This window comes from Cladophialophora psammophila (assembly GCF_000585535.1).
Source record: "Cladophialophora psammophila CBS 110553 chromosome Unknown aczJe-supercont1.8, whole genome shotgun sequence".
NCBI lineage: Eukaryota > Fungi > Ascomycota > Eurotiomycetes > Chaetothyriales > Herpotrichiellaceae > Cladophialophora > Cladophialophora psammophila.
The window spans coordinates 282,151-308,457 of record NW_006912929.1 but is presented as its reverse complement, the minus strand read 5'-3'; the positions used below and the strand labels follow the sequence as shown (position 1 = coordinate 308,457).

The 26,307-nt window shown below is 50.0% G+C and overlaps 10 protein-coding genes across 10 annotated transcripts; 4 read left to right on the top strand and 6 right to left on the bottom strand.

Annotated features, from left to right (window-relative positions):
* Positions 1-3,070: 3,070 nt before the first annotated feature.
* On the bottom strand, positions 3,071-7,963 carry A1O5_05748 (uncharacterized protein; the record flags this gene model as incomplete). The annotated part of the gene is made up of 1 exon (XM_007746347.1): positions 3,071-7,963. The coding sequence occupies one exon, from the start codon at positions 7,961-7,963 to the stop codon at positions 3,071-3,073; it is 4,893 nt and encodes a 1,630-aa protein (XP_007744537.1).
* Positions 7,964-8,589: 626 nt separating this feature from the next.
* Positions 8,590-9,135, top strand: A1O5_05747 (uncharacterized protein; the record flags this gene model as incomplete). The annotated part of the gene is made up of 1 exon (XM_007746346.1): positions 8,590-9,135. The coding sequence occupies one exon, from the start codon at positions 8,590-8,592 to the stop codon at positions 9,133-9,135; it is 546 nt and encodes a 181-aa protein (XP_007744536.1).
* Positions 9,136-9,493: 358 nt separating this feature from the next.
* On the top strand, positions 9,494-10,474 carry A1O5_05746 (uncharacterized protein; the record flags this gene model as incomplete). The annotated part of the gene is made up of 2 exons (XM_007746345.1): positions 9,494-10,259; positions 10,344-10,474. 2 exons carry the CDS (start codon positions 9,494-9,496, stop codon positions 10,472-10,474), a joined length of 897 nt encoding a protein of 298 aa, XP_007744535.1.
* Positions 10,475-11,537: 1,063 nt separating this feature from the next.
* Positions 11,538-13,442, top strand: A1O5_05745 (uncharacterized protein; the record flags this gene model as incomplete). Its single annotated transcript, XM_007746344.1, has 4 exons — positions 11,538-12,409; positions 12,463-12,546; positions 12,606-13,172; positions 13,238-13,442. The coding sequence occupies 4 exons, from the start codon at positions 11,538-11,540 to the stop codon at positions 13,440-13,442; spliced, it is 1,728 nt and encodes a 575-aa protein (XP_007744534.1).
* Positions 13,443-13,731: 289 nt separating this feature from the next.
* Positions 13,732-15,109, bottom strand: A1O5_05744 (uncharacterized protein; the record flags this gene model as incomplete). Its single annotated transcript, XM_007746343.1, has 6 exons — positions 13,732-14,125; positions 14,173-14,267; positions 14,325-14,383; positions 14,444-14,753; positions 14,825-14,943; positions 15,004-15,109. The coding sequence occupies 6 exons, from the start codon at positions 15,107-15,109 to the stop codon at positions 13,732-13,734; spliced, it is 1,083 nt and encodes a 360-aa protein (XP_007744533.1).
* An 867-nt stretch (positions 15,110-15,976) lies between these two features.
* On the top strand, positions 15,977-16,906 carry A1O5_05743 (uncharacterized protein; the record flags this gene model as incomplete). The annotated part of the gene is made up of 3 exons (XM_007746342.1): positions 15,977-16,115; positions 16,169-16,494; positions 16,586-16,906. The coding sequence occupies 3 exons, from the start codon at positions 15,977-15,979 to the stop codon at positions 16,904-16,906; spliced, it is 786 nt and encodes a 261-aa protein (XP_007744532.1).
* A 663-nt stretch (positions 16,907-17,569) lies between these two features.
* A1O5_05742 (uncharacterized protein) lies at positions 17,570-18,605 on the bottom strand (the record flags this gene model as incomplete). The annotated part of the gene is made up of 4 exons (XM_007746341.1): positions 17,570-17,950; positions 17,975-18,100; positions 18,255-18,468; positions 18,568-18,605. The coding sequence occupies 4 exons, from the start codon at positions 18,603-18,605 to the stop codon at positions 17,570-17,572; spliced, it is 759 nt and encodes a 252-aa protein (XP_007744531.1).
* Positions 18,606-19,494: 889 nt separating this feature from the next.
* A1O5_05741 (uncharacterized protein) lies at positions 19,495-21,810 on the bottom strand (the record flags this gene model as incomplete). The annotated part of the gene is made up of 10 exons (XM_007746340.1): positions 19,495-19,660; positions 19,720-19,885; positions 19,956-20,104; positions 20,157-20,307; positions 20,382-20,627; positions 20,690-20,905; positions 20,968-21,134; positions 21,183-21,317; positions 21,373-21,636; positions 21,695-21,810. The coding sequence occupies 10 exons, from the start codon at positions 21,808-21,810 to the stop codon at positions 19,495-19,497; spliced, it is 1,776 nt and encodes a 591-aa protein (XP_007744530.1).
* A 1,767-nt stretch (positions 21,811-23,577) lies between these two features.
* A1O5_05740 (uncharacterized protein) lies at positions 23,578-24,454 on the bottom strand (the record flags this gene model as incomplete). The annotated part of the gene is made up of 2 exons (XM_007746339.1): positions 23,578-24,351; positions 24,410-24,454. The coding sequence occupies 2 exons, from the start codon at positions 24,452-24,454 to the stop codon at positions 23,578-23,580; spliced, it is 819 nt and encodes a 272-aa protein (XP_007744529.1).
* Positions 24,455-24,866: 412 nt separating this feature from the next.
* On the bottom strand, positions 24,867-25,514 carry A1O5_05739 (uncharacterized protein; the record flags this gene model as incomplete). The annotated part of the gene is made up of 2 exons (XM_007746338.1): positions 24,867-24,898; positions 25,076-25,514. The coding sequence occupies 2 exons, from the start codon at positions 25,512-25,514 to the stop codon at positions 24,867-24,869; spliced, it is 471 nt and encodes a 156-aa protein (XP_007744528.1).
* Between the last annotated feature and the right edge of the window lie 793 nt (positions 25,515-26,307).

Genomic DNA, 26,307 nt, shown 5'->3' with positions numbered 1-26,307 from the left:
GTCATCATGTCTTATTTGACGATCAATAGCCTACGATATCAAGACGATAACGGACAAGTTTCGAAACGATATCCTCATACCAGCTGGACTTCCCGATCTCGAAATTTGGGCTACGCACTCGGGATGGTCAACGTCGCTGTCCCCTAGGTATGCTGCCGCCTGGAAGCTGGGATCCGGCTTCACCATGCGTTCGCCTTTCATCAGTCTCAATACACCTCGACTCCTCCATTTTCTGATAATTGAGGCCGTTGAGCTAATACTATAGGAGTTTCAGCTCGCAAGAGGCCCTCGATTTCTACCGAGATCCACAGTTCTTCTCAGCCTTCAATATCGGAGTTGTAAGCAGTCTTTCCGGCCACCTTTGTGCTCTAAGACCCGTCTAAAGTTGATCAGTTGATGTACGCCCAAGATACCTCCGTTGAGCATACTATTCTCTACCCTGGTTTGAGCTACGGTGGCTGGGGTGCTGGTGGCTTCTGGTACCAGGGGTTTTTCAACAAGTCTGCGGGGCACCAGCCCATCCCTCGGAATATCGCAAAAGCTTGGGTGAACTATATCAGCTTTCTGAACCGGACACCTAACCGGCTTGAAGTCAGTGGCGGTAGTTCGGATGGTTTCGCTGTTCTGGCAGGCCGTTCAAACGATACGAACCAGATTCAAGTCTTTTTGAACAACTATCAACTAGACTACACGATTCCCCAAGAGATCGTGACGACATTGGCAAGTGTCTCTTTACGCCAAGAATATTATGATGACTGACCTGAATGTTAGCTACCCTATCTAAACTCATCTACATTGGCGTATCCTTCTGTACAGCCCGACGGACGTAAGTCGCCAGGCGACTTCACGTATCCGCCCTTGTGTATGCAATTCTGACAATGCTGAATCGTCGCCAGTGGTCAATGGTGATCAGGTCTGTTTCGCGGATGGCAACAAACTTTTCCTGTTCCCATGTAGGAGATGCGCCTCTGCGTCCAAGCCAGCCCTATCCAGGGACTTACAGTACATTAGCTTGCGTTACGTTTGCTCCGGTCTCCCAGCGCAACAATACCAGCAACACCTTCCGACTGCAGGTTAGTGACCTGCCTTGGAACTCAACCACTCGCTACTACGTTGACATTCATCGGGTCGGCGGGAGCAACGCAACAACCCTAGAATTCACACGTGAGGGTCAGGGAAGTAACTTCGGTATGTGAATTCGGCGACGTGAGTATGGGGACCGCACCTCTGATGTTTTGTAGACATTACGCTCGACTTCCCAGCAAATGCACAGGACCTGATCACCATCACTAAGGCCTAAATAACAATACTCAACTCAGGCGGGGGGCTACGGGGGAAGGTGGACTGCTGCAGATCGTGCCGGGCAGCAACTCCGGGCATAATGATTTTAGCATATGTAGTGGATCATGTGAACCAAGTCTACTTAAAAAAGCAGTGCTTCGTGGCACGATCTTTTTGAGTTAAATACATCCAACACCTCCTCTTCTTCATGATGCTAGTTTAACAAGGCGAAGTGGTTGTGTTGTGCTGGCATTGGGCTGACAGGAAGGCGATTTGGCTGGTCACCTGTCAGAACAAAAAGGGAGGCTCTAAGGCAGAATGGGGCTATTGAGCACTATAGTAAGAACAACAACGAAGGACAGCAACAGTCGACAGCAGACATAGAATGGCTGTGCGAGCATGCCGTCGCTGTCAGTGTGCTTAATGGTTCACAGTGCTGGCCGTGTGCCATTCTTTACAGTTTGAACAGAGTATACTATGGTTTGTTGATACCGCCTACCTATTTCTGAGTACTGAGTATCCATTTAATCCTTTTCTACTCCTCAACGCTGCCGCTGTGCTAGGCGCTCGTTACTCTAGGCGCTGCCTCTCTGTGGGTGTTGTTGTTGGTGGTGTTGTCTCGGCAGCGCCGACCAGAAAAGCATTCTCGATTTCCGACCTGCCTGACAGGCACCTGCGCGTTGTTGCTCGTGCATGCCAAACCCAGGAGTGCTCCGTTACAGTAGAACTCGTCTCTATGCGCTATTGGAAAGTGCTCTATAAGATCGAGCATATCTTATTCCGCCATAGCGTCAATCGTTCTCGGACGACCTCGTACCACTTCGCCTAATAGTAAACTAAGCGATTCCACCTCGTCTCGATGTCGTTGCTGAGTCACATAGAAAGGAGAGACGTTGCTCAGTTATACAATCTCGATTGGACGTATTACGAACTTGATCTAGGTGGAAATGGCGGCTCGAACTTCACCAGAATGAAGAGAAATGATATTCGCGAATGCTCGTGTGCGGGCTCAGCAAAACTACAGATTTTTTTTTGGATTTTGATCGCGGCTGTAATAGCGCCTTAGCACCTTCCGCCGTCCTTGACCCTTGCATATAGAGTAGCTTAGATGCTATACGCGACGATATTCTTTTCGTGGAGCGATTGATGGGCTGGCACGAGGTGTTGGCGTGTTGACAGGGTTGCGAGATCGCCACTGGGGCAAACTACCTGAGACGCTAGCTGTCTCACCAACTGCGCCACTTACCTCGACACCGTTGTTCTCGCCGTTCTGCGATAGCATGACGACGGAATAGGAGGTTTCAGGAATGGCATTCAGATCACAAGCCAAAGTGTATATAAACAGGCAGAGTCTCTCTGAATAGGTAGAGGGACAAGACACAATCAATCAGATAGAACCACTCCTGTTCTGTGTCTCACATGGCGGCTTTGCTCTTCAATGTGGGGAGCCAACCCAATCGCCAAGCACCACGAGCGCTTGAGCATTACGGAACGGATTCACATTGACGTTCTGAAGCTGCTTGCGATTGTCTTTCTAGTAGGTACTGCCTACGCAGCTTTCATTGAAGATTGGGCAGGGAACAAGAAGTACCAAAAGAGTTCTGTTATGGATGAGCCGTGATAAATCAATTACTCGATCACGTGAATGTCATTAGGTCCATCTTTTCACATCCACTATCCCTCCGGGCTCCGGGCATCTGTTTCCAAGATCCATCTCATCGCACCAACCGCTCTTGCGGGCAAGCTTATAGACGGATCCGATCCGAGGCTCGGTTTCATGTCTGAGCTCTTACAAAGAACCCACGGCAACCTCTTCCGCATAATCCAACCCGTTCTTGATAATTGCAATCTCGCCGTTCCGTGCAAAGAGGACATCTCGCATTGTGGCGGCGCAGACTATATCTCGTGTCCCTGAGAACCAGTCATAAGGCACAAAGAAGTGTCGGGAGTACCGAATTGGTGGCGAGGGTGGCCCTGACGCTGCTGGAGTCGCCATGGCGAATTTGGCAAAGTCTTCGAGGTCAATGGAGCTGACCCAGGAGTGTGAGTCTAAGAAGACCAGTTTGCCGCTGTCGTTGAGGTGAATGACATGAGAGACGTAGCGAGTGAGGGCATTGAGTTGAGGGCCAAAGAGAGGATCTGCAGCGGGTTTCTGATGATTTTGTGTTGCTTTCTCCGCGACGGAATCGATCAAGGACTTGTCATCCTCTCTGGACGGAGTGAGTTGAAGTGGTGGTATTTCCACGTCGATGAGTCCTATTGTTTTATCTTCTTTGGGGTCTGGTCTACTCCTCGGGGCCTTGTCACTTTCGAGGTTGAACAACGTTGCATCAAAGAGATAGAGCCCCCGGGTTCTGGAGGAGCCATTAAGTTCAGACAGTTCCAAAAGCATCCGCCGCCTGTGGCCTGATCCGTATCCTCTGAAGCTCTTTAATTGCATTCCTGCCATGCTAATTGCGAGTCCGAGGGACGAAACTTGTGACCAGTCATCCCAAGAGAAGATGCGCGCAGTTGCTCCTTCAATACATATTGCATGAAATTGCGATTGAGGATGCTGTATCCATAGTCGGATGCCTGGATTCTTCGGATATGGCCGTGCAGCGAGCTCCTTCCCCTCGCTGCCCCATAGATAATCACACTCGCGTGTTGAAAGGATTAACCTGTTTGTCACTTCAGAGTGGAGGACTTGGACAATGGCATGACCGCAATTAAGGCGAGACTGGAACGGAAGCTGATCTGATACCCATCCTCCTTTAAGGTCTTTGCTTAGAACGGAAGCATGTATCGCGTTTGATGTATCCACGCTCATTGTGATATTATTGCGAGTCTGCCAGGTGAGAATGCGAACTTGAGACTTGTGTTCGTGAAGTGTTTGTAGAAAAGAGCCTGTCCGAGCATCGTGCAGACATACTGAACCGTCATCCTTGCCACAAATAATTACCTGGCCTTGATTATGAAGGACCATGGTGTTAATTCTGACCTTATCGTCCGATGTAGTTGCTTCAATTACTGACGCCGAGGTGCTCTCACTCCGGTCATCTGCAACCGAGTCACAGAGTAGCATCGTAGGCTCCCAGATATTGCATTGAGACCGGCGTATATCCGCGAAACGGAAGTTGTCTCGGCTGAAAGCAAGCTGTTTGATGCCAAGCTCGGATGATCTAATCCTGTAAAGCAGTCTCAACGTGTCGAACTCATATATATGGATAGTCTCAGACGCAGCCACACCTCCAAGCAGACGCCCATTCGGGCTTGAAATCAACGCACGGCAATTGGCTCGAAAGCTTTCCAGCTCCTTGCCTTCGAAAGGGTCAAGGAGGACAAGTTGCCCGTCGAGGTACGAGACAGCAAGAAGTCGAATGTCTGGGTTCGGGTTAAAAGACAGCGATGTCACTAAATGCTTGCTCGTTTCGCCATTGGCAAGCATTTTCCCACAGCTGCCATAGTACTCATCATAGCAGAGGTCCCAGATAGTGATTGGTTGTCCAATATATGCCACAGCCATTTTTTGATGTCCAGTGGAGAGGGATATAGCACATGGTTGAAGGCGGGAAGGTCTTTGGATGTCCTCATCCGAATGACTCCAAGGCCTGTCTTGTTGTAATGTAGCATTGTTCTTCAGGTCCCAAGACCTCAGGAAATTTCTCCTAGATGCCACCACAAGTGTATCGTTGTCAAAATCAAGAGCAATAGGTCGAAATGGGGCCTGAAATTCGTACATTGCGTCTCCTGTGCGGCTATTCCATACTGTAAGCTTCCTTAAGCCGCATGATACGAGAACATCAGACTTTGGCTTGAAATGTAACAGTCGGAGGGCTTCTCCGTGATTCAAAATCTTGTATTCCTCGCATGATGTCGCATTATAAATAGTGACAACTCCGGACGTTGTCCCTACAGCGAACAGCTCGTCCCCGTAGGCAATGCTAGTGAACTCATCATTTTGAAGGTCTATGCACGTTAAACGGTCGTCCCAGTGGTCGCAAGATAGTCCAGTTATGGACAGTCTTGTTGTTCGACATTTTATACCGGCTTTGTACAGAGTGGAGTTGCGAGGGCAAAAGGGGGGAATAAGCGTGTAGATAGCCGCTGGGACAGCGGTAAGAGCATCGGAAAACTTTGCGACTAAGCGGACAAGATCTGTTGTAGAAGCTCTAATAGTTTGTATCTCCTTCCCAATCGGTGGGGCGTTGCATTTCTTGACATATGTCCGGATATCTTTCGCTGCTCGTATAATCGGAGTAAGGATCCTGGTCTGAGCGATACCTTCAATCCATGAAAGAATGTTGGATTCTAAAAACTTGGAGACAAGGATAAGAATATCGACTGATTCGCAATTGGCGTTGGCAAGGTGATGCGAGAAGGCAATGCATGCATATCTGGAGAATTTTATTCTCGAATCCTCGGTGTTCAGGACCGAGCCCTGTCTCGGTCCTCGTCTCCTGGCGGTGGAAGGCCTCATTTCGTCACTTGCGAGGTAGTTCAAGCAGATCTCAGCAATCCTCGTATGCGATTGTGATTTATTAACGGCGAAGTCGGATTGCAAGTCATCGCTGGTCAGATATTCTCTGACTGTCTCGTGTACAATCTGAACGTTGCCGAACTTGTCGACAGCAACGAGTTGGCCGCATAATTTCGGGATCATTTCTTCGAGTGCGTCATATTTGTCCCCTAGATCTAGGTTCAGCGCACCAGTGAGTTCTTCTGTGCTCAGCGGCCTCATAGCACAAGACACCCACTTGAGAATAGCCTTGGCCACTCTCCTCCCTCCCTCCGTTGTCGTCAGTTTCATCGAGTCCAACACACGTTGGTATAACAAGTTCATGTCCCGGGGGACTTCATCTAGCACTTTCTTGAGTTCTGCTTCGCCATAAGTATTTGCAAGCTCTTCTAAGACCAAGAGAGTCCACAGAAAAGAGCCTTGAGATTTTTCGAGCACCTTCCCAAGCAATGCAGCACGAAGTTCGTCATCCTTGACTGTCAGGCAGTGCGATTTTGCCTTGATGGCGGTTTTGATATCTTCAACAGTATCAGCTGTCGATATTTCCAGTCCACAATATCTGTGAGGTCCGAGGTTTAGAAAAGCAGCCTTCAGCTTTGGCATATCGCGACCTGTGACAAGAATTTTCAAATTTGCCGTAGGATCGAGCTGGCCAATGAGAGACTCAATAAAAGTCTCAGAACCTTCACATTCGTCTAAGCCGTCAATGACCCAGTAATGGGGTTCCATCTGGATTCTGAAAATTGTTGAGACAAAGATTTTGCGCCAAACACTGCGTTCAGTTTCACCGTCGAGCTGGCCGTCTTCTTTGTGCAAATCATTGAGACGGCGTCGAACTTGATCGTTTTCGCAGGCCATCTGGAAGGCCAGTGATCGGAGGCAATTGACGAGCCGGGACTTTGATTTTTCGCCATGTTTGAAGAAATAATAGCTGCAGCTTGACTTTCGCTGTCGCAGTTGCGTGATAACATAGCCAGCAAGAACAGACTTGCCTGTAGCGGGTTTTCCATTTATCCAGAGAATGGTTGGAGCGTCCGCAGCAAAATCTCTCCACGCCAAGTAGCTCTCTTTCTTTGCAATCCATTCACAAGTTCCAGACAGACGGGAGCCTTCAACAAGCTCAAGGTCATCTTCTGGCTGATGAGATATGCGTAAGTATTTTTTCAGGTCGCTTAGTTCGCGGTTCCGTTGTCCCTCCTTTCCTTTCGCCCGTTCATCACATATGTTTGCGACTGTCCTGGCAAGTGAGTTGCGAAGTTCAACATAGTTCTGGTCTGTTGGTTTTTGGAATTTGCAGATCGATCGGTGGTCGGCGGCCATTGGTACCTGCTTTTCTCGCGGCAGATTGAGAACACCAGATTCGGGTTCAACAATTCTTGACCCAAGGTATTTCATTGATTGCGTCTCGTAGAATGATACCAGCTCAAACTGGTCAAAATAATGGCGAAACTCTTCGTTGATAGACTGGAGTGCTCCAGAACCTTTCTCCAATTCCTCCACAAATTCAGGCGCTAGGGAGAAGGCGTTCAACATGCGATCCAGAACTTTTGCCCAGTCAGAGCCTTGATGTGGTGTCGCAAGGAAGTACATCGCTCGGAACCTGGTTGTCAGAGGTTGGAGAGACGGATCATGTTTGGCTAACATGTACGCTCGCTTTATCACCAAGCCCCCCATACTGTGCCCGATCATGATCAGTGGAGTATCTGATTCGCCGAGAGACGGTGAGGTTCTCAAGTCTCCCAGCAGGGACTGGCCGAAACGTTGTATTGTCCAGCAATTATTTCTGCTTTTGACGTAGTCCGAGTTGTACCCAAAGCTGTGAATGCGGACATTCTTGAAGGCGGCATCTTTTGGAAGCCATTCTTTTGGCCAATATAATGAAGGCACAAGGCTCCAAGTCTTCTTTGAACCACCCCCCAGTCCATGGACAAAGACCAAGTCAATCAGAGGTTCGGAGGGTGTATAGAGCAAGTTGAGACCAAGGGGCCCTTTCTCATCAACCGTGTCGTGGTCGTCAATTGAGCTTGTGTTCAAGGGACTTTGTGCGGGGCGTCTTCCCTCTGGCACGACAAGGCTGGCAGCAAAGTCGTCGGTCCTCCGACGAAATATTCTACTTGACTTCAGAGAGGTGGGTAGGTCAGCGAAAGCTAAGGCCGGATGGACAGCAGAGCGACAACGTACCATCTTGTCCACGCATCTTTCACCACGGTCATCCCAAGTGCAAGGATCATTCTTCCAGATCACGAGAAGATCATAGAAGTATCCCGGAAGTAAGAGGGCCTCATGGCTATCTCGCTTGAGGAGACCAATCTAGCTTGGTGATGGCCTCCTGCAAAAAGAACAAGTTCAAGAAGGACGCGATGGAGGAGTGGTGCCCCGAGGCTGAAATTCGTCCCGCGGTGGTAATTCATTCGGAATGCTCCGGTGGACGAAACTTAAGCGCTTATGCAGATGCAGGTTGCCAACCAAGGGCTCAACTCGCTCTCCCTGCATCATGTTTGATTGGTGTCTAAGTGAAGACGATGAGATGTTCGGTTTCGGCTTTGCTCATTAAACGCCCAAGACCTACGGTAATAGAAATAGTGACGTCTCCATCTCATTTGGTGACCAGCCAAGCTGTCAGTTCCCGGGGCGGCCCGAGACCCTGAGGTCCCCCGCAGCTTTAAAAAAAGGGAGATGGTCGGACCTTCACCAGTTCGCATGTTAACCAAAAGACCATCTGACGCCCAAAACAACACGACTTCTCAACCGCCCACTTTGTCCAAACAGGTCTTGGATTTCGCGCAACCTTTACCATCAACTCGTCAGATATGGCCGGCGAATCGCCTCACCCCTTGTTTGATTCGCACAACCATCAAGCCTACATGGAATACGCTCTCGAGAAGGCACGCCTCTCACCTCCAGCCCCTACGAAGTTTTGTGTCGGAGCAGTCCTTGTCGATGGAGAGAGCGGTGAGATTCTCTCCACTGGCTACTCATTGGAACTGCCTGGTGATAGACCGGGAGACCCAGGCTCGACACATGCTGAACACTGCTGCCTCATCAAAGTCGCCGAGAAACATAACGTCCCAGATGATCACGTCGGCCAAGTGTTACCCGGAAACACTGTTCTATACACGACCATGGAACCATGCAACGAGCGGTTGAGTGGCAATCGAACTTGCGTGGAGAGGATCCTCCGGCTCAAAGACTCGATCAAACTGGTCTACGTGGGGATTACAGAGCCTGGAACATTTATTGGTCTGAACGAAGGCAGGAAGCGACTGGAGGAGGCAGGTGTCGAGGTCAGACAGATCGAGGACAGTGATCTTCGAGAGCGGATATTCAAGGCCTCTACTGCAGGACATGATCAATAGGAGCTAGTAAGCGCAACTAGAAGAGTAAAAGCTCAAGACTATGTCCCTTTCAGATAGAGATGAGCTTTGCCTCGGTCTGAGGATCTGTTCCTCTCAGATTTTGGGTCTCAAAGCTTATGCTGGCCCCAGATGCGCCACCACCCCTGGTGAAAACTGAGCGCTTACCAGCCCCACTCTGGCGCGTAGAAGGACCACTGGAGAGTCGCGTTGGGTCTTAGGCTACTCGGTACTAGTCCTCTAGTTAAGGACTTGCACGACTTCGCCCGAAGAAATTGGCAAAAGATTTCGTGCCGCCCTCGACTGAAGCTTTCGCGACTCCGCAGCAAGCGTTTTCAGAAAATTATTTCACGTTGGCAACATGAATTTTGACCGTGCAGAAGGATTGGAATTTGGAGGGACCAACTCCGACGTCGATCCGAGTGTCGTTGCGGAACTGCCCGATGGCTGTCGGATTCTCTCAACCGAAGGACATGGCATCAGCTTTTGGGCGAACACTGGCCGTATCGATATCGAATTGGCGGATGGGCAGACTGAGCAATCCTTTTTCATCAAGGTCCTCTCTAATGACATCGGCAGAAACATGGTACATGGCGAATTCGAGTCAATGAAAGCCATTTACACCCTGCTACCAGACTTTGTACCAAAGCCGATCGCCTGGGGCACGTATCAGAGCAACCCAGACACCCACTTCTTCCTCTGTGAATATCGAGAGATGACAGATGATATGCCTGATCCCGAGAAGTTCTCAGCACAACTGGCCCTGCTGCACAGGAACAGCGAGTCTCCCACTGGCAAGTTCGGCTTTCATATCACAACGTACAGCGGCAACCTACCCCAATTGAACGACTGGGAGGACAGGTGGGAGGCATACTTTGCGAAGAGCATGCGCTGGGCGCTAGACCTAGAACTGAAAGCCAGAGGACCCGATCCGGAGTTTGATACGCTAATACCGACCCTGTTCGACAAGGTGATTCCTCGGTTGCTTCGCCCACTCGAGAGTGAGGGGAGATCCGTCAAACCTTCACTTGTACACGGGGACCTCTGGTATGCTAATTCGGGAATCGATGCTGATACCGGTTCCTCCCTGGTATTCGATGCTTGTTGTTTTTACGCACACAATGAATGTAAGTCGAGCGAAGGAAGTCCAAAAAGGAAAAAACCTACCTGTCTAGCACAATAGCCTGACGCAAAATGAAACGTGTCAACAGATGAATTCGGCCAATGGATGCCAGCATGCAACAAATTCGGTGCCCCGTACTTAACCGCCTATCGCTCATATGTCCAAATATCTCAGCCAGAAGAGGATTATCACGGACGGCTGGATCTCTACAAACTGTGAGCAAGCAGCAAGGTTTTCGAATTGTCCTCTCAACACTTGGACTAAAACTGAAAAATAGAAGATTCAACACGCACGTATCTGCTTTGTTCCCCCAAAATGAAACTTTGAGAGAACAGTTAGAGGCCCCGACTTGTCTCCTTTGACCACAAGCTGACGTTTTGCTGCAAGGATGCTCGGAGATCTCAGAGATCTCGCCGCTCGATACGGTTGATACGTTGACGATAAATGATTCTCTCCTCAATCCGAGAGACAAGGTTCGCGGTGGTCGTTTCGAACGTGAAATTTCGATAGAGTCGGTCGAATGTATAAAGGAAGACGGGGGAGGGAGATGGGGGATATGACGTGGTTCTACATAATTTCGTGGGGTTTAGAGACGGCCTCTCTTAGCGGGAAAGTGTGAGAAGATCTATTAAGATCCTCCCTACACTTCCTTAAGGCGTCATGATCGGGGTGGTGCGATTAAAGGCGCCCGTTCTTCCACGCAAGGGATGATTCCCTCGTTGTTTTTGAAGGGGACTTTTTCCTGGGTACTGAATGGCCACGTGGGGAAGACTGGGCTAGTGCTAACTAGGTTAGCTCTCTTGGCATTGAGGGGAAACCACCCACCTGCAAAAGCAGCGGCAGCAACCGCCAAATTCGCCTAGAAATTTCTTGGCAACTTTGTCCGACTGTCTCCATTAGACTCAATGTCTACTTCACACCACTACGCGCGCTGCACCACACTTGAGCATAACATCAACATCGCCTCGGGCGGCTCGCTCCCCAGTTGCACGTGCATATAATATCTCCTGTGCTCTGCTGAAATCTCAATATGAGTTCTCCTCCGAAGCGGACAAATGTGGCATGTAACTACTGCCGCCACAGGTATTCACACTCGAGCCCCTGGCAGCTCCTTCGACCTTGTTATCGACGCTGACTCATTTGCAGAAAAAGGCGATGTGACGGGAATATGCCCATATGCAAAACGTGCCGAGACAGAGGCCTGGGTTGCGTATATCAAGATAGCACCTTTCCAAAGTACGCCCAAGAATCATCAACTATTGGCTTGTATGAGTGTCACAAGATGCTAAGCTTGGGCAGAATCGATAAGGGTGAACATCTCGACGCACGACTACGGCGCCTGGATATGGTTGAAGAAGTGTTAAGACAACATTCGATAGTCATCGACTCCTTTCATCGGAGCCCGCCTCAGCTAACCCGGACTTCGTCGTCCACGCCAACGTTTGGTTACGAGGATATGTCCTACGAAACTATAGGCCAGCCTCAGCAGCAACACGCCAATGTAGCAAGCTCTACAAATGCAACGAACGACGTAGGGGACAACCCAGCAGGCCACGTGAACGATCAAGTCCCTCCTCTCACAATCCCTCTCGGTCACCAAACTAGCACAAGCAGTCTTCTTACATTGCCACAGATGCGTACACTCGTGGGTGATTTCCCAGAGGAATTTCTCTTTCTAGTTGAGGAGAATCGACCTCAGTCATTGTGGTTGCAATACATCAATTCGGCGCAGGGTGAGATAGGGGAGGACTTTCTCCAGATTGACAGGTTATTCGCAGACGCATGTCTCCAGCGATACTTGACGATGGTTCATCCATATCGACCCCTCTTCGACCAGGAAGATCTGATGTCGCAATACGAGAAGACAATGAACCAAGGCCTCCGGGACGACCCATGTTCTGCCTTGTTTTTGTCTGTCTTTGCTTTGGGGGCTACTTCATTGGACCCAATTGGCCCCACCACAGTCAGATCCGCAGGTGACGAACTGATCAAAAAAGCTCTTCGGATACTCTTCCCATCCTGGGCTATGACTTTTAGCGGCGATCTTGTTCTGTCTCAGGCGCTCATTCTCTGCGCACTTTACTTCTGCTATGTTGTCGAGCCTTTGATGGCCTGGAGGCTTGTACATATGGCATCGACAAGCGTCCAGCAAATGTAAGTTTGGTCATTACCTAGTTGGCCGATGTATGGTTTAAGGCCTGACCGAGTCTCCTAAGGCGCAAAGAGCATCTGTCCAAGAATACCAATGAAGGCGTCATCAGAGTCAGTTGGGCATGTTTCTTGATCGAATGGTATGTCTGTCGGCTGAAGTTTGTCATCAATGGCCGGTTATTGATAAATGGTCAACTAGTGACATCCTTGCTGAGTTTCATCAGCCTAGGAGTGGCATCGAACCGCTAGTTGACAGGATGCCCTTTCCAACATACACCAACGCCACCGCATCGGAAAGCCTGTACTCATTGGCCGACATATCTGCACGGTCCTTGCTCAACCGAATTCACCATACCGTATACTTCACCGATAGTCTCTCGCTGTACGCGGGTCGTTCGCAGAGTTCTTGTGGAATCCTCTCGTCTGATCCTGATGCTTCACTGTTAAGAGTGTGCGAAGAGCTCGATCGTCAGCTCGAAACATGGTACGAGTCACTACCCGATGCCATTAAACCGGATCTTTTAGGCAGACCAAGAGGCAGTGACCAAGCTTGCGTTTTGCGTCTCAGGTACTGGTCTGCCAAACACAACATCTATCGACCATTTGTAGTCTATGTCACTTCACGAGCTGCAGAACAAGAGGGAAGTGTACCAGCGGCGGCTCTTGAACGATGCCGACTTTGCCTTTCTGCTTGTCGAATATTTCTTCTGACCGCTGGTTACGTTCTGTCAGAAAGGACACCATACACTTTTAGCACAGCACAGTGGTAAGTTCAACGCCCATATCTTTTCGATTCTGGATATCGACAACTAATTGGTATATTTCATGCAGCGGTCTCGGTTATGCGCTCATCATCGCGCTTGCTGCCCAGACCCCCGAACTAGCTGATTCAGTTGAGGATGTTTCAGAATTACTGGACACGGCAATTGGGCTCCTGAAGCCATGGGCCTTCCCTGGATCGAGTATTGAATGCGGCCTTGAAATTGTAAGTTCCATACACAGAAAGCAGCGACTGCGTAGCCATCGAGCCCGTTAGACCACCATCGCCGTCAGAAATGAATCACCTAGAAGGTTCGTATGCCTAGCTGCCAACAATTCATTCTTTGATATGGAACATAGTGTGATCATGACAGTCTGTCGATTGACCGCGCATGAGATGTGGAGCTTACGAGCCTGGAGGCACATCACGATAGCAAGCGAGCTGAACTCAAATTGAACGGCTGCACGCAAGAACTTTAGCCAAAGATGACCGATTGGCATTATTTTCGGACACAACGTCTCTCAAGTCGCTATTTTCCAGCAGCATCCTACCTCACTTTCCATCCTCACAAGCCTTTGGCAGCGATAATTTCTTCGATAGCAACCTTCGCTGCTTCTTCGACCTCGAGGAAAAACTTGGAAGCATCTCCGAACCTCTTATTCAACACCGAATTTATTTTGATGAAGTTGTCAAGCTTTTCGCCGCCGTCGGCTACAAAATCAGTGTCCATTGTGGCCAGTACTCCATTCCATTCCGATCCGGAAAGCGGATCTAGAGCTACCAATCTCCTCAGGCGCTCTGCAATAACGAACTCTGCATATGGATGTTTAGGCTTCTTGTTGACCACTGGGGGAAGCGTGTCAGGTGTCTCCATAAGCTGCTTGAGGTTGTGAGCTTGAATGGTGACATGTTGACAACCTAACTCTGCCATGGCAAGAATCTCGGCAATGTTGAAGTGGCTATCAAGGAGCGTCAGCAGGTGGGCCGCCTTCGGTTCATGACTCACCTCGCGATGACCATAATCGGTTGATCCTTTCCCGTCTGGACATATGCTTCTGCAAATGTCTTGAGAATGTGTATCACGCGGGCCGACATGGGATGCTGAAGGCATTGTCAGCATGAGACGTCCCCACGACAACAAACAATACAGAAACGTACCTCAAGAGCTGGGTCTCTAAGTTGTGGACGTAACGATGGGTCGAAATGTGCTGCAATCTCTAGGATGAAGGTAAGGATGACGATGTGTACGATCGCGGAGCTGAGCGCGTTTTACTGACCATTGTAGTATGGGCTGATGAATAGACAGTTTGACTGGCTGGCTGCGATCGCTTGTTCAAGAGAGAAGACCGTCGTTGCCAGCGTGCGAATGCCTTGGGCATTGAGCTCAAGGGCCGCGGAAGCCGCAGATCCGGAAAATGGCAATTTTATGGCGAAGCGATCTTTTGGAACACCAGCCTTCTCAAAAGCATCGGCATACTCAAGGCATTGTTTGATTATGGCAGCTCGGTCGTTCACATAACGGAGGGAAGTTTGAACCAGCACACGACCTGACAAGTAGGAAACATTTCGAGCACAAAAAGTGACAGCCTAAGAATTCGAAGCGGTCGTTAGAGCTCGAAATATCCAAAGGATTTCCGGGATTGCTGGAAGAATCGCACCGCCATGTTATACACTTTCTCCCAGCCTTCCTTGCCATACTTGTCCACAAGCTCTTCTAAAAGCACCTTATGCTCTGGTTTTAGCAACTCCCTCGTGATGACAGCTTGATTCGAAGTCTCTGCTCGATACAGCTTAGCCACGAGCGACGGTCTCGCGCAGGGAGCCAGATTTGACGTACGGTTATGAGGAGTGAAAGGCAAGCTCTTGATGAGTTCCGTATCGACATCATCGACATCGACGTTGCAGAGTTCTTCGAGTCTTTCGAGAAGTGAGCGGGTTGCCATGGTGTGTTTGTTATTCCGACAAGATACGAAGGACTTTGGCAGCACAGGTTGTATCAAAGACAGCCCTGAAGAACGGTTCTTGCCGTATAGAATCACAGACAGGTGCTATCCGACTTGTACAAGCGCAGGAGGAATGATCGTGTGCCCGGTCTTCTCCTGTTTTAACTCGATTTCTCTTCTTCCCCGACCTTTTTGATTCTTGTGACTCTCGTCAACCATCGTTGCATACCAGCCTTCATCTGGTACACTCGACATGCCCGCCGGCTATCGCCAGTTGTTAGCTCTTGCAAAGAGAGTGGACCCAGAGTCTTGGTGAGCGGACCGCCCTCCGCCGCTAACAAACCAGGAGTGTGGGGACACTCCTACCAGAGAGAACACTATCATGTTGAAACCACTAAACTCAGATCTCGGTCAGACTCAGCCTGGGCGTGTCGAATAACATGCGTGCTTAAGTGCAGTTTTCATGTTTGGTGTTCTCCTACAAACGACAGCAGGCAAGTTCTACGTTAGCAACGCACTGGAGAGGGAAACAATCTGGAGGCAATGAGCCACTGGTCCCTCTGAAACTTGTGTCAGGTTGATTGCGTCCATATTTGCAGCACAAAATCACTTATTGACTGCCCTTTGGTTGTACCCCAGCTCGATTCACTATCATCCTCGATCTATTGACTTCCACGCACCATGATCTCAACAGAACCTTCGGTCAAGTCAGTCGTGAACGGGGAGCTAAATGGGCCGCAAAATGGACAGCATACCCCAAAAGAGGACAATCCTAGGGACCTCTTTTCCCTCGACCGCAGAACTATTATCGGTATGTGATGGACATCAATGTAGGACAAATGTCTCCTTGCCAACCCTTACCCATCTATGGCAGCGAGACTTACTCAGGTGGCAGTGACTGGTGCAATGGGCGGGATGGGCATCACCGTGGTCAAAGCCATATTGCAGTCAGGAGCTGACGTGATTGCAATTGATCGCGCGGCCGAACCAAGTGCTCCTCACAGAGGTAAGATTCGCTCGCCGGAGTAGACTATCATGGTGCTGACTGCTTCTGTATAGAAGAACTGCAGCGAACTGCTGAGAGGAGTGGGACGATAGTGGACTACTACCAGTGCGACATATCGAAATTAGAATCCGCCTCCGCTGTCTTTGAGGTCGCGGTGTCCTCTGCTCGATATCCTCTACGAGGATTGGTCAATTGTGCCGCCATCGGCTGGGTTGGGCCGTCCATTAGTTTTCCTGTGGAAGATGCGAAACGGATCATCGAGGTCAACCTCATTGGAACATTGATATGCGCACAGGCTGCTGCCCAGCTGGTCAAGAAACATAATTTCTCTGCTAGTTTTGTTTTTATTGCGAGCATGAGTGGCTACGTCGTTAACAAGGTAGGTAGTATTTCCGCCCAGCGACCCTCCTGACGCTGCGACCAACAGACGAACTGGGGCTGACTGTCACTTCTGTTGTTTTCTCTTGCAGGGCACGCCCAACGCAGCATACGCGGCCTCCAAAGCGGGAGTGCACCAGCTCACGCGGAACCTGGCGTCAGAATGGGGACATTTAGAAGATGGGCCCTCGATACGAGTGAACTCGGTTAGCCCTGGCGTCATCCGCACCCCGATGACCGCGAGCGTCCTCTCCAACGGCGACTTCGAACAGCTGTGGACCGAAGAGACCATGCTCAAACGACTCTCAGCGCCAGAAGATTACCGAGGCCCCATCGTCTTCCTCCTCTCTGACGCCAGCTCATATGTTACCGGTGCAGATCTGCTTGTCGACGGAGGATATACGGGCTGGTGAAATATCCCAGTCTCGCTCGACAGCAAGCCGATGGTCAATAACACATAACTTGGGAAGGTTATTTAGAAGAATTCACTGGTGTCCCTAAATATATAACCCAAGACAAAGCCGGCAGCGTTTTGATTGTGGAGGAGTCTCATAAGCTGGTTGATCTACAGTTCTAGACTAGTGAGATTTTCCACAGGAGTGACAAGCGCCAGGGAGCCTCGTATGAAAGAGAATCAAGTGATTCCACCGTCCCCGTTAACAACGTAGATGTAGTTGATCGCAAGCTCAGTCGAAGCAGCGAGAGAGACGCGCCTGGAATTTAATTGGCATTTAGTTGCTAACGTTACTCTTCTGCCTCGTTCGTGAAAGCCCCGAAACTCTACTTCTTTCCTCACAGAATCGCGATGGCGTTGGCCATGCTCCCCACCCCGTCTTGAGCACATATATGTCAATCAAGATTGCACTAGATATTTTGGGATAAGGTTTACCCTTGACGTTGTTAGGAGCACTCGCAATGAAAAAAACCCACTCGTTGTTTGCCGCACAGCAGTCTGCAAGGGTGTCGAGGTCCCAAAGTTCACCGATCGGGCAGCCCCAAAGAGCTAAGAGGTGTTCGTGCAGGTAGAAACCTTGTTTTGGTTTTCAAGTCTCTCTGTCAGTTCGTGGGGTTCTTTTCTATTTGCGCGCGTAACAGACGTTTGTTGCTGGGGTGGGAGAACGGAAAAGGATCATGGCGGGCCACGTACCAGCATCCGATGGCATGGCCTCGAACCCCGGCTGGTCTCCAGCCACGGCGGCGAAATACGAGTCGTGCAGGAAGTCGAGCATTTCCTCGCTCTGTTGGAGGCCTATGTAGCGCTGTCCGTCGTCGGGTGAGAATTCGTGCCTTCGTAGATGCATCTTCGCCTTCTCCTCCTCGGACAACGACGCCTCGTGCTCCAAGAACCCCGTGCGGACAAGGAGTATGTCCCCGATGCGGACGTCGCCACCCTGGCTCTCGGGCTTCAGGTCGATCCCCTGACTTGCTGCCACTGCGACCGAGGTCGGATACGAAATCTTGTAGTTGTCAAACTAGCTGACTCCAAGGTCATTTGCCTTGGCGTACCTGCCAAAGTCGAGCATCAGGCCGCGGCCTGCGATGCCGTGCGTAGCCCACGCTTGCACACCGAGCTTCGGGCCATCTTTGCGAATATTACTGGCGGAGACCTATTCTCATTAATGACATGATAAAGAATGTTACGGACATGGCAATCAATCTCCCCCACACTTTTAACTTTCTTGGGTTTCTGGTGGTTTACTTGGTTATAAAAGAATCCGGACGGGACGTGGCAGAACTGGAGACAGATGCCCATCAGCTGACCGAGTTGTATTTGGAGCGATTAACTGGGTAAATGAGTGTAGGCTTGAGATATCTGCCGGGCTGGAGGCTCATATGAAGAAACTCGTCCCACTGGGAGCTTGACTGTGGATTTACCACGTAGACTTCGTCAAAGGCATGAGGCGCGACCTGCGTGAGTTTCTGTTGGAACGCGTCCCGGCCGTACATCGGGGTGGAGGGCTGATCCAGGGGAAGACTGTAGAGAAACCCGAGTTGACACCAGTCAGCAAGCGTTTACAGGAATGGGGCAGGTGGAAGTTTCGCTCGCTAGCCGGTGGTAAACCACTACACGTACCTGAGATTCACGACTCGACCCTGCGTCGCCTCCTTCATTGCGTTCAAGGCTCTGTCAGGAGTAAGGAGGTTGAGCCGCCCGAGTTATACTTGTGGAGATCTGAATTAGCACATATGTACCTGGACTTCGTGCAAGCTGGGGAATTTTTTCCTCTTCACACCTCGTCATCCTCACCTCAGATCCAGGCCGCTCCAGGCGGCTGTCCCTTGCGAGGGACAAGATCTTTTCGAAGTGGCAATACGTGAGCCATCTTCGAACGAGCCGTTTCGGTGGAAGCAAAGCAGTCGCGACGTCACACGTGCGTTTGTGATTTCAATGAGGTGACATTACAATATCAGTGGAGCTCCCAGAAAAGACTTTTATCTCTGTTGCAGCCAACTCGCAAGGTCGCCGCAGTCCAATATCAGATAAAGAGGCGCACGAACACGAATATGCATGCCGTGCTTGAATCGGTTCCGCCATTTGCCTGTACTTGCCAGTTACCCGGCCGGCACAGAAGTTTCCGAGTGCGTCTGGTGATAGCCTCAAACCACCCCGAATCGAGCTTGAGGTTGAGTGACGCGGTCAACAAAGTGTTGGTAGTTAACTAAAAGGCCGTTGAATATTATATAGATGGAAGGAGATCTTCACTTATGCCGAACATTTCGTTTGTTGATGGAAGTAACGACGTTCTGTCCTTCGCCTATGCCGACAGCTATTTAATACAGTGGCCACTTCATTGTTGTCGAGTACTACATGTACTCTTTGGCTACATTGGATGCAGGACGTATTTGCTATTTTTGAAGTCGGGTCTTCCCCTCTTCAACATGGAATTCCGATTCCTGTTGACCGCTGCGCTCAAAGTGATATAACGGTTCCAAGCGCTCCCCACGCCTAAAGAGAAGATATCGCTTCAAGGCCCATGGCAGTACCTAGACTGGATCAGAATTAGAGCTTCGTGGTCGGCTTGTGGGACGCACACACCTTCCTGAGTTGATAGCTGATGAATCGTCTCGTGGGTACTGCAAAGACGTAGTCGAGTTCTTCCAACGTATGGCCGCTGGTGTCAGGGACGAAGAGGAACATCAAGATGAAGACGAATAAATTCATGCCCCTGAGGGTAACCATCTTTAGCACATTATGGCTGCTGAGGACGGCAGAGGTGGAGCTTACGCGTAGAATCCAAATGCACCCGTCGCTGTAAATTTGCTCAGCATCAATGGGAACGTCAACGATAGAGCCGAGGATAAAGCGAAGGTCCCTGAAACCGCCCAGCTGTTGCCGATCTCTCTATGTGAGAGAGGAAAGGCTTCGGCAGAGTACACGAAAGCGACGGGCCCTATAGTAATCGTCATTAGAAGCTGATTATTATAGGAGGACTGAGACGCCAATGGAGCAAGTAATATTACCTTGACCAACCGAGTACAGAGCGGTGAACACGTAGACGAAGAAGGCAATCATGCCAACGTGTGCCTTGCTGGATTCGGGAATGTAAAAGCAGAAGCCCGCGGCAAGTAGCGTCCAGGCCATGTGTGGGAAGGTCGAGAGAAGCAGAGATCTAGCCCCAGAGTCAACTGAATGTCTCACTTGCAAAAATCATGGCCTCTTACCTCCGACCAAACCTATCAATGAGAAAGATTGCCGGTATGGCGAAAGCGAAATTGATGACACCATATCCCAAAGAAGTAAGCAACGCGGTGTGTTCAGAGGCCCCTGCTTGGACAAAGACAGTCGACGAGTAAAAGGCGATGATGTTCATCCCTGTAAAAAAAGGGACAGGTAGTCCAGTAAGACACTGAAAATGTTGCAGCTTGAAACGAGAAACTGCAACTTACCGCAGAACTGTTGGCCCATGAAGACAACCAAGGCTGCTACGGCGCTTCTACGAATGCGAGGGATAATGACGAGTTCGCGAAGTCTGGTAATATAGGTCGATCCAGCTGCTATCTCATGTTCTATGACCAGCTGAGCATGGACATAGTAGAGGTCGCGTGCAGCCTGGATCCTGTGTTTCCGTAAGCGGCAGAGCGACTCAAACGCCTTCTTATAGCGATTCTTTTTCATTAACCACCGTGGGGATTCTGAAGACCGCTGTTAGCAGATAGTGTGGCGGATAGGCATTCGTTTACCAGGATAGCCATACCTGGGCAAAGGTAGACGAGAAGCGCGAGTGGCACTGCGGGTATAAAAGCAGACCCAATCTGAAGTCTCCACGCAATTTTTCCAACCCGATAGACAACGAGGTTGGCGGCGAACCCGAGGCAAATGCCAAAGGCCGTCCACATTTGCCAACCCATGACTAGGGCACCTCGAATTACAGCCGGAGAGTTCTCTGCGGCGTACATAGGAATCGTCGCAGCTACCCGAAAAGAATCAGTATAAACCATACTCGGGGGCTCGGAGTCCACCAGAGATATATACCTTTGAGGCCCATCCCAAAACCCATGAGAAGCCTTGTGAAGAGTAGTTGATGCCAGTTTTGAGACACTGCGCCGCCGATGGGTGTAAAGATGCAGAAAATCGCGGCCAGGAAAGTCGCCCCACGGCGACCAAGAAGAGCATTGACCGGATCAGATAGCCAGCATCCACTTCACGTCGTTAGCATGCTCCACTGTACATGAAAGTGTCTAACTTACAGGATCGCAGAAGATATATAGGGAGCGGCGTTGACCAGACCGATCAGCCAATTGTCCCTGCTGGAGCCAGAGGCAATGCCGAACTCAACTGGGAACGTCAGGTTGGCGCCGTTTGAGCCCGTTTGATCCCAGCCCCTTAGTGCGTCAGCCGGTTTGATTTTGGCTAACTGAGGATTCTGCAAAGACATACTGTACGGCCGCTCCAATTGAGCAGACAAACACGGTGGCATAGAGAGCAAATGGATGGGTCCATCTGTGTTTCACTTCGTGTTGGAGAGCCTCGAGTTCATCAGTGTCGAGCTCTTCGACTTCTGCCAGCGGCACGGCTGCTTGAGCAACATATGCGCCCTTCTGCAGGAGAGGAAGGATGTCGAGGAAATCCTTGTCGGTAGCAAAGCATTCCACTTGCCGCATCAGATCTTCTTTGGGAATTCCAACCAGAGGGTTGACAAGTCTGTGTATACCAGTCAGCTTGATGTGAGTGCTAGGGTAGCATTACTGCGTCTTTGTACCTGGCGGTGTTGTTCTCCCTGATGGTGTCGGCAGCAATGTGTCCTGCTGTGGAGGTATCTCCGACTTCGTCGTGAGAGGCGTATTCCACCCTCTCAGATGGGGCTTTCTCAGCCATGCTTGCGTGTGGGTAATTAAAAGATGAACTAAAGTCTTCAAGCAGAGTGACGAGGCTCTTGGGACAATGAGTTGGGAACGAGAATTAAAGCACAGTCATGAGCTTTGGCGGGATAGAGATTGCATTATATGTATGTGATACGAGACCTCCAAAGCAAGGCGAAATTGATACCAGGTGCCTTTTTCAGACCCCACGGGGTAGGACAGCTGGGGTTGCGTGACGCGCCGAGCATGTCCGAGGTGATGCGTATTGAACAGGAGTAACGGGTTGGTCTTGAAAGTACGTTAGTACCACACTAATCCTCATTGCCCGCGGAGGGTAATCGAGTCGCATACCTTTGTTCATGAAGGCCCACATAATTTTCTGGGACGTGTTCAACCATGGCCGAGGATGAAGGGGCCTGGCTGAAAAACCAGTTACATGCGCAATCAAAACAACCTCGTGGAGCCACTAGCCTTATCGGTACGCATACTTCCATGTTCGTGTTAGCGGCGGGAGCAGCTCACCGCTGATATGCCTCTTGTGGAGCCGCTGGCGGTCCGCCGGTACCGCCATAGGATAATCCCACGGACCTCTGAAGTTGGGAGTTGCGTGCAACAAAACCGCCTGAATTTCACCGGCCAAAGGTTTTCGGAAGGCAGCACTGCTGCTTGAGGTATTGGCGGCGGAATGGTCGCCGCCAACAAACGTTAACTTTTAACTCGGGGCCGCCTCGCGAATGGAGCCTTCTCAGCCAGAAAAAGCATGCAATTTCTTGTCTGCAATGTTTTACAGCAGGTCTTCAGATAAGCGGGAGAGATGAACCTCTAGTCTTCTGCTCTACACTCACATTTCCATGTAGTTCAAACAAGATAACAATAAGTGGCGGCCAATCTGCGAATGCTAGCTGCTAGGAGTCGTTGAGATGGGCCTTCAGTCGTGTTAAATAACACCGATGATATTTTGCTCAGAGCAGTCGCTGCATCATGGGGACGTAAAGTCTGAACGTACTAGCTTGTGGATTAATTGATTAGAGAAGAGAGAATCTTGCGTTGGAACTGTCGCGTGCCTCATGTGCACACCTCCGGCTAGATTAAACCAAAAGTCGAGAGCAGGGCACCAAAAGCTATCTGGAGACTTTCCAAAGACTCAGATCGCTCGTCGTGCGGCCAAGAACCTTGGATAAATCTACGAAGAGGGTCGATGTTGACGAAATTGTTCGCTAGACTTCTCACTTTCGTCTCGGATTCTCCATGTGAGTTCGTAGGTCCTGCAAGCGTCTTCGTATGATGATAAAATTTGAGTTGGAGTGGGCGAAATTTCCTTTTTCTCGTTTCCCTCGCCATTCCCATTTCCCTGGATAGGAGGAGCGTCGAGTGACCCCAATAACCCTGCAAACTCGGAGTAAAAGGGGTCGTCATTGAGAAAGGTGAACGATTCTTCTTGCTCTGACGCCGGGGTCATGTTGAGAAAAACAGTCAATGTGAGCTACTGTGTCATGTCTCCTCGTCTTAGCCCGAGTCTGTGTTCCGCGCCCTGAAACTCTAACCGAAGACCATTGGATCAAGCCCTGTTTTATGGCAACTTACCTAACGTGAAGTGTAGGGCTGCTGTATAGATTAACGAGTCGAAGCTGGAAACCGTCACGGGTAACGACGATTTCGTTGGAATATCGGATACCATGCAATGCAACTATATGCACTAGTGATCCTACTGCTCCACTCTCGTATTTCCTGCTTCTTGTTAACCAGATATTGTTCAAGAGCCTTGATACCGATGTGAAAAGACCTACCAGAATGCCGCTGTTACTCGAGGGATGCGCTCCTCAACAGGCACTTGCGACTCATCCACAGACATGTTCAACAATTTACCAGCAGATTCATAATGCTCCAAAGCGCAAGCCCTGACTGTGTCAAGGTCAATCTCACCACCAAGGTATCGACAGAGATCACAGAAATGAGTCGCTTGTTCGACGATCGGTCCGCACTGCTTTGCCTTATTCCACCAGTCCACTTTTCTCACTTTCGAGTATGCCATGCTGTATCGAGCGTTCACAGCCATGGCCTTGATGTTATTGTCTCGTATGATAGAGATTGCTTTCTGTACCACTTGTAGATATCGAAGCATATATCCTACCGCGATTTTGTTACCTGATTGCTGCAGCAATTTGGCAACCGGCCAGACCTCAGTGGTCTGGGCTGTTGAGATGGGCTTTTCACAGAACAGACCAGGTGCAGGGCCAAAAGCGGAAATGACTTGAACTTCAAGGTCGCGGCCGGGTTGCGTGGTTCCTCGATAATGAGGGGGAGTAGCTAACACAATGAGATCTGGGTGAACCCCCGTGCGCTTTAACTGCTCCTGAACTTCGTGGAGGGTGAGAAAGTGCTTTGTTTTCGAATAGCAGGTCGCTGTCGCCGACGCGCATTTCTGATGGAGTACTTGCTTGACGCGTTCCACTGAAGGATCAACGATCCCAATGACCTCTAATCGTGCACCCAAGTATGTCTCGATCTGAAGGGAATGATTCCAAAGGACATTGTCGTTTCCGAAGGTGATGTTGCCCTATATCGAAGAGTCTCAGTTCCGAAGTCGAAGTCCAATGCTAAAAGACTTTGCATACCGCTCCAATAAACAGAACATGGAATTTTCTCGTGATACCGGCCATACTGGCTTTTTGGAGCAAGAATTCACCCAAAATCCGAAGCTCAATATTAATCTCGCTATATCAGTTTCTCTGGACAATGATAGCTATCACAGCTTTAAAGTCGAGGGGTTGATGATCGGTGATTCTGGCGCCGACCAAATCGTCAGAGTCACCAGGATCAACAACTTCGCTGCTATGTAACTCAATCGTTGTTCGAGGATAATGACTGTACACCAAGTCTTTCCCCTCCTAATCACATCTCCTTTTCACAATCGCTCAATTGCTTGCTTTAGACTGACATACGCCGAGAGACAGATCTCCGAGTAGAAGATCCATTGGCAACGATTCGCACCCCACCGATGCCTACTTCTCTGCCTCGAAAAAATACAACGTCTTCCTCGGGATATCTTGTCGGAGTATATATCTTCTAAAATTATTCGGTATTGCGCGGATATGCCATCCTTGCTGTCAGCAATGTCTGGTCAAACGTTAAAGGATGGTATGACTTACGAATGTCGCGTGGGTCGCCATTGGGACGTCAAAAACAACATCTCGTTCTTCTGTAGTCAGGCGTCAGTGTCATGTTGGAGTTGATCGCGCATTTTTGCTGATTAGAATAGGGTCGTGAGCCTCAAAGCGTACCTAATGATAATGCCTTCGTCTCAGGGAGGAAGAGATAAATCGCCACCGTTAAGGCCGCGTTCCAACCTGCATACCAGAAAAAGGCTCCGGGAGGAGTGAAGTTATCCAGGATGGATGAGAAGGTTAATCCCACAATCGAGTTGAAAAGCCAGCAGACGAACACTGCAAAGCTCATCCCAACATCTCGCATGGCCGACGGAAATGCCTCTGCTGAGTAAACGAACGGCACTGGCCCTTCTCCAGGACTGTAGGCGATGATGTAGAGATAGATCCCCAGAGCGACGACAGCCAATTTCGCCGTCGAATCGGTGGCGTAGAAGCCCCCAGCAGCCAGTAAAAGGAAGACCGTCATCAACGGAAGGGTGCAGAGAAGGAGTTTTCTGCGTCCAAAGGTGTCAATCGTCCTTACTGCGGGGAATGCAAAGATGAAGTTGAACATTCCAAAGCCCCAAGACGCCAGCAGAGCGTGTGATGCACTCGCACCTGCGTGTGAAAGATGTTGGCCGAATAGTAGGACATGATATTGATTCCACAAAATTGCTGGGCAAACATCACGATGCTGGACCCGGTGACAGCGTTACGGTTCCTCCCGTACTGTAAATAGCCGAGTAATGGAAATGCCTTTCTGGGCTGCTTGGTATTTGGTTTCTTCCTCAAGGGGAACGTGAATGTAGTAGAGATCCCGAGCGGCTTGAATATCTGATCCCCGGAGAGCTTGGAGACTTTTGAAGGCTTCTCGATAACGACCTTTCAGCATGAGCCATCTAGGCGACTCAGGATTGGTGTATACGACTGTTAGAATAACTAGCGCAGGCAGTCCCGGCGACTCCAAGCATAAGACGCCAGTTCAATCCAATAATACCACTTCGCTCTGGGACATGGTAGAATGCCATGTTGCAGGCGGTTCCAAGCATGATACCCGAAGCTATTGATAGTGAGATAATGATCGTTATGTGTGGAAAAAATACTCACGCAACCCAGATTTGCCAACCCATTGTCAAGGCCCCTCTGGTTTTCGCTGGTGCGCACTCAGCTGCGTAAACGCTCAATGTTGCGCTTTTCGGCCCGATGCCAATTCCAAGGAAGATCCGTGCAATCATGAGATGCCACTGCCGTAAGATGTCAGCTGGATCCGCGCAATGGTCGAGGAGCGACAAACACACCCATTTGTTTGTGCACGCAGACCAGATACACGCCGCAAAGCAGAAGAAGGCGGTCAGGAACATGACACT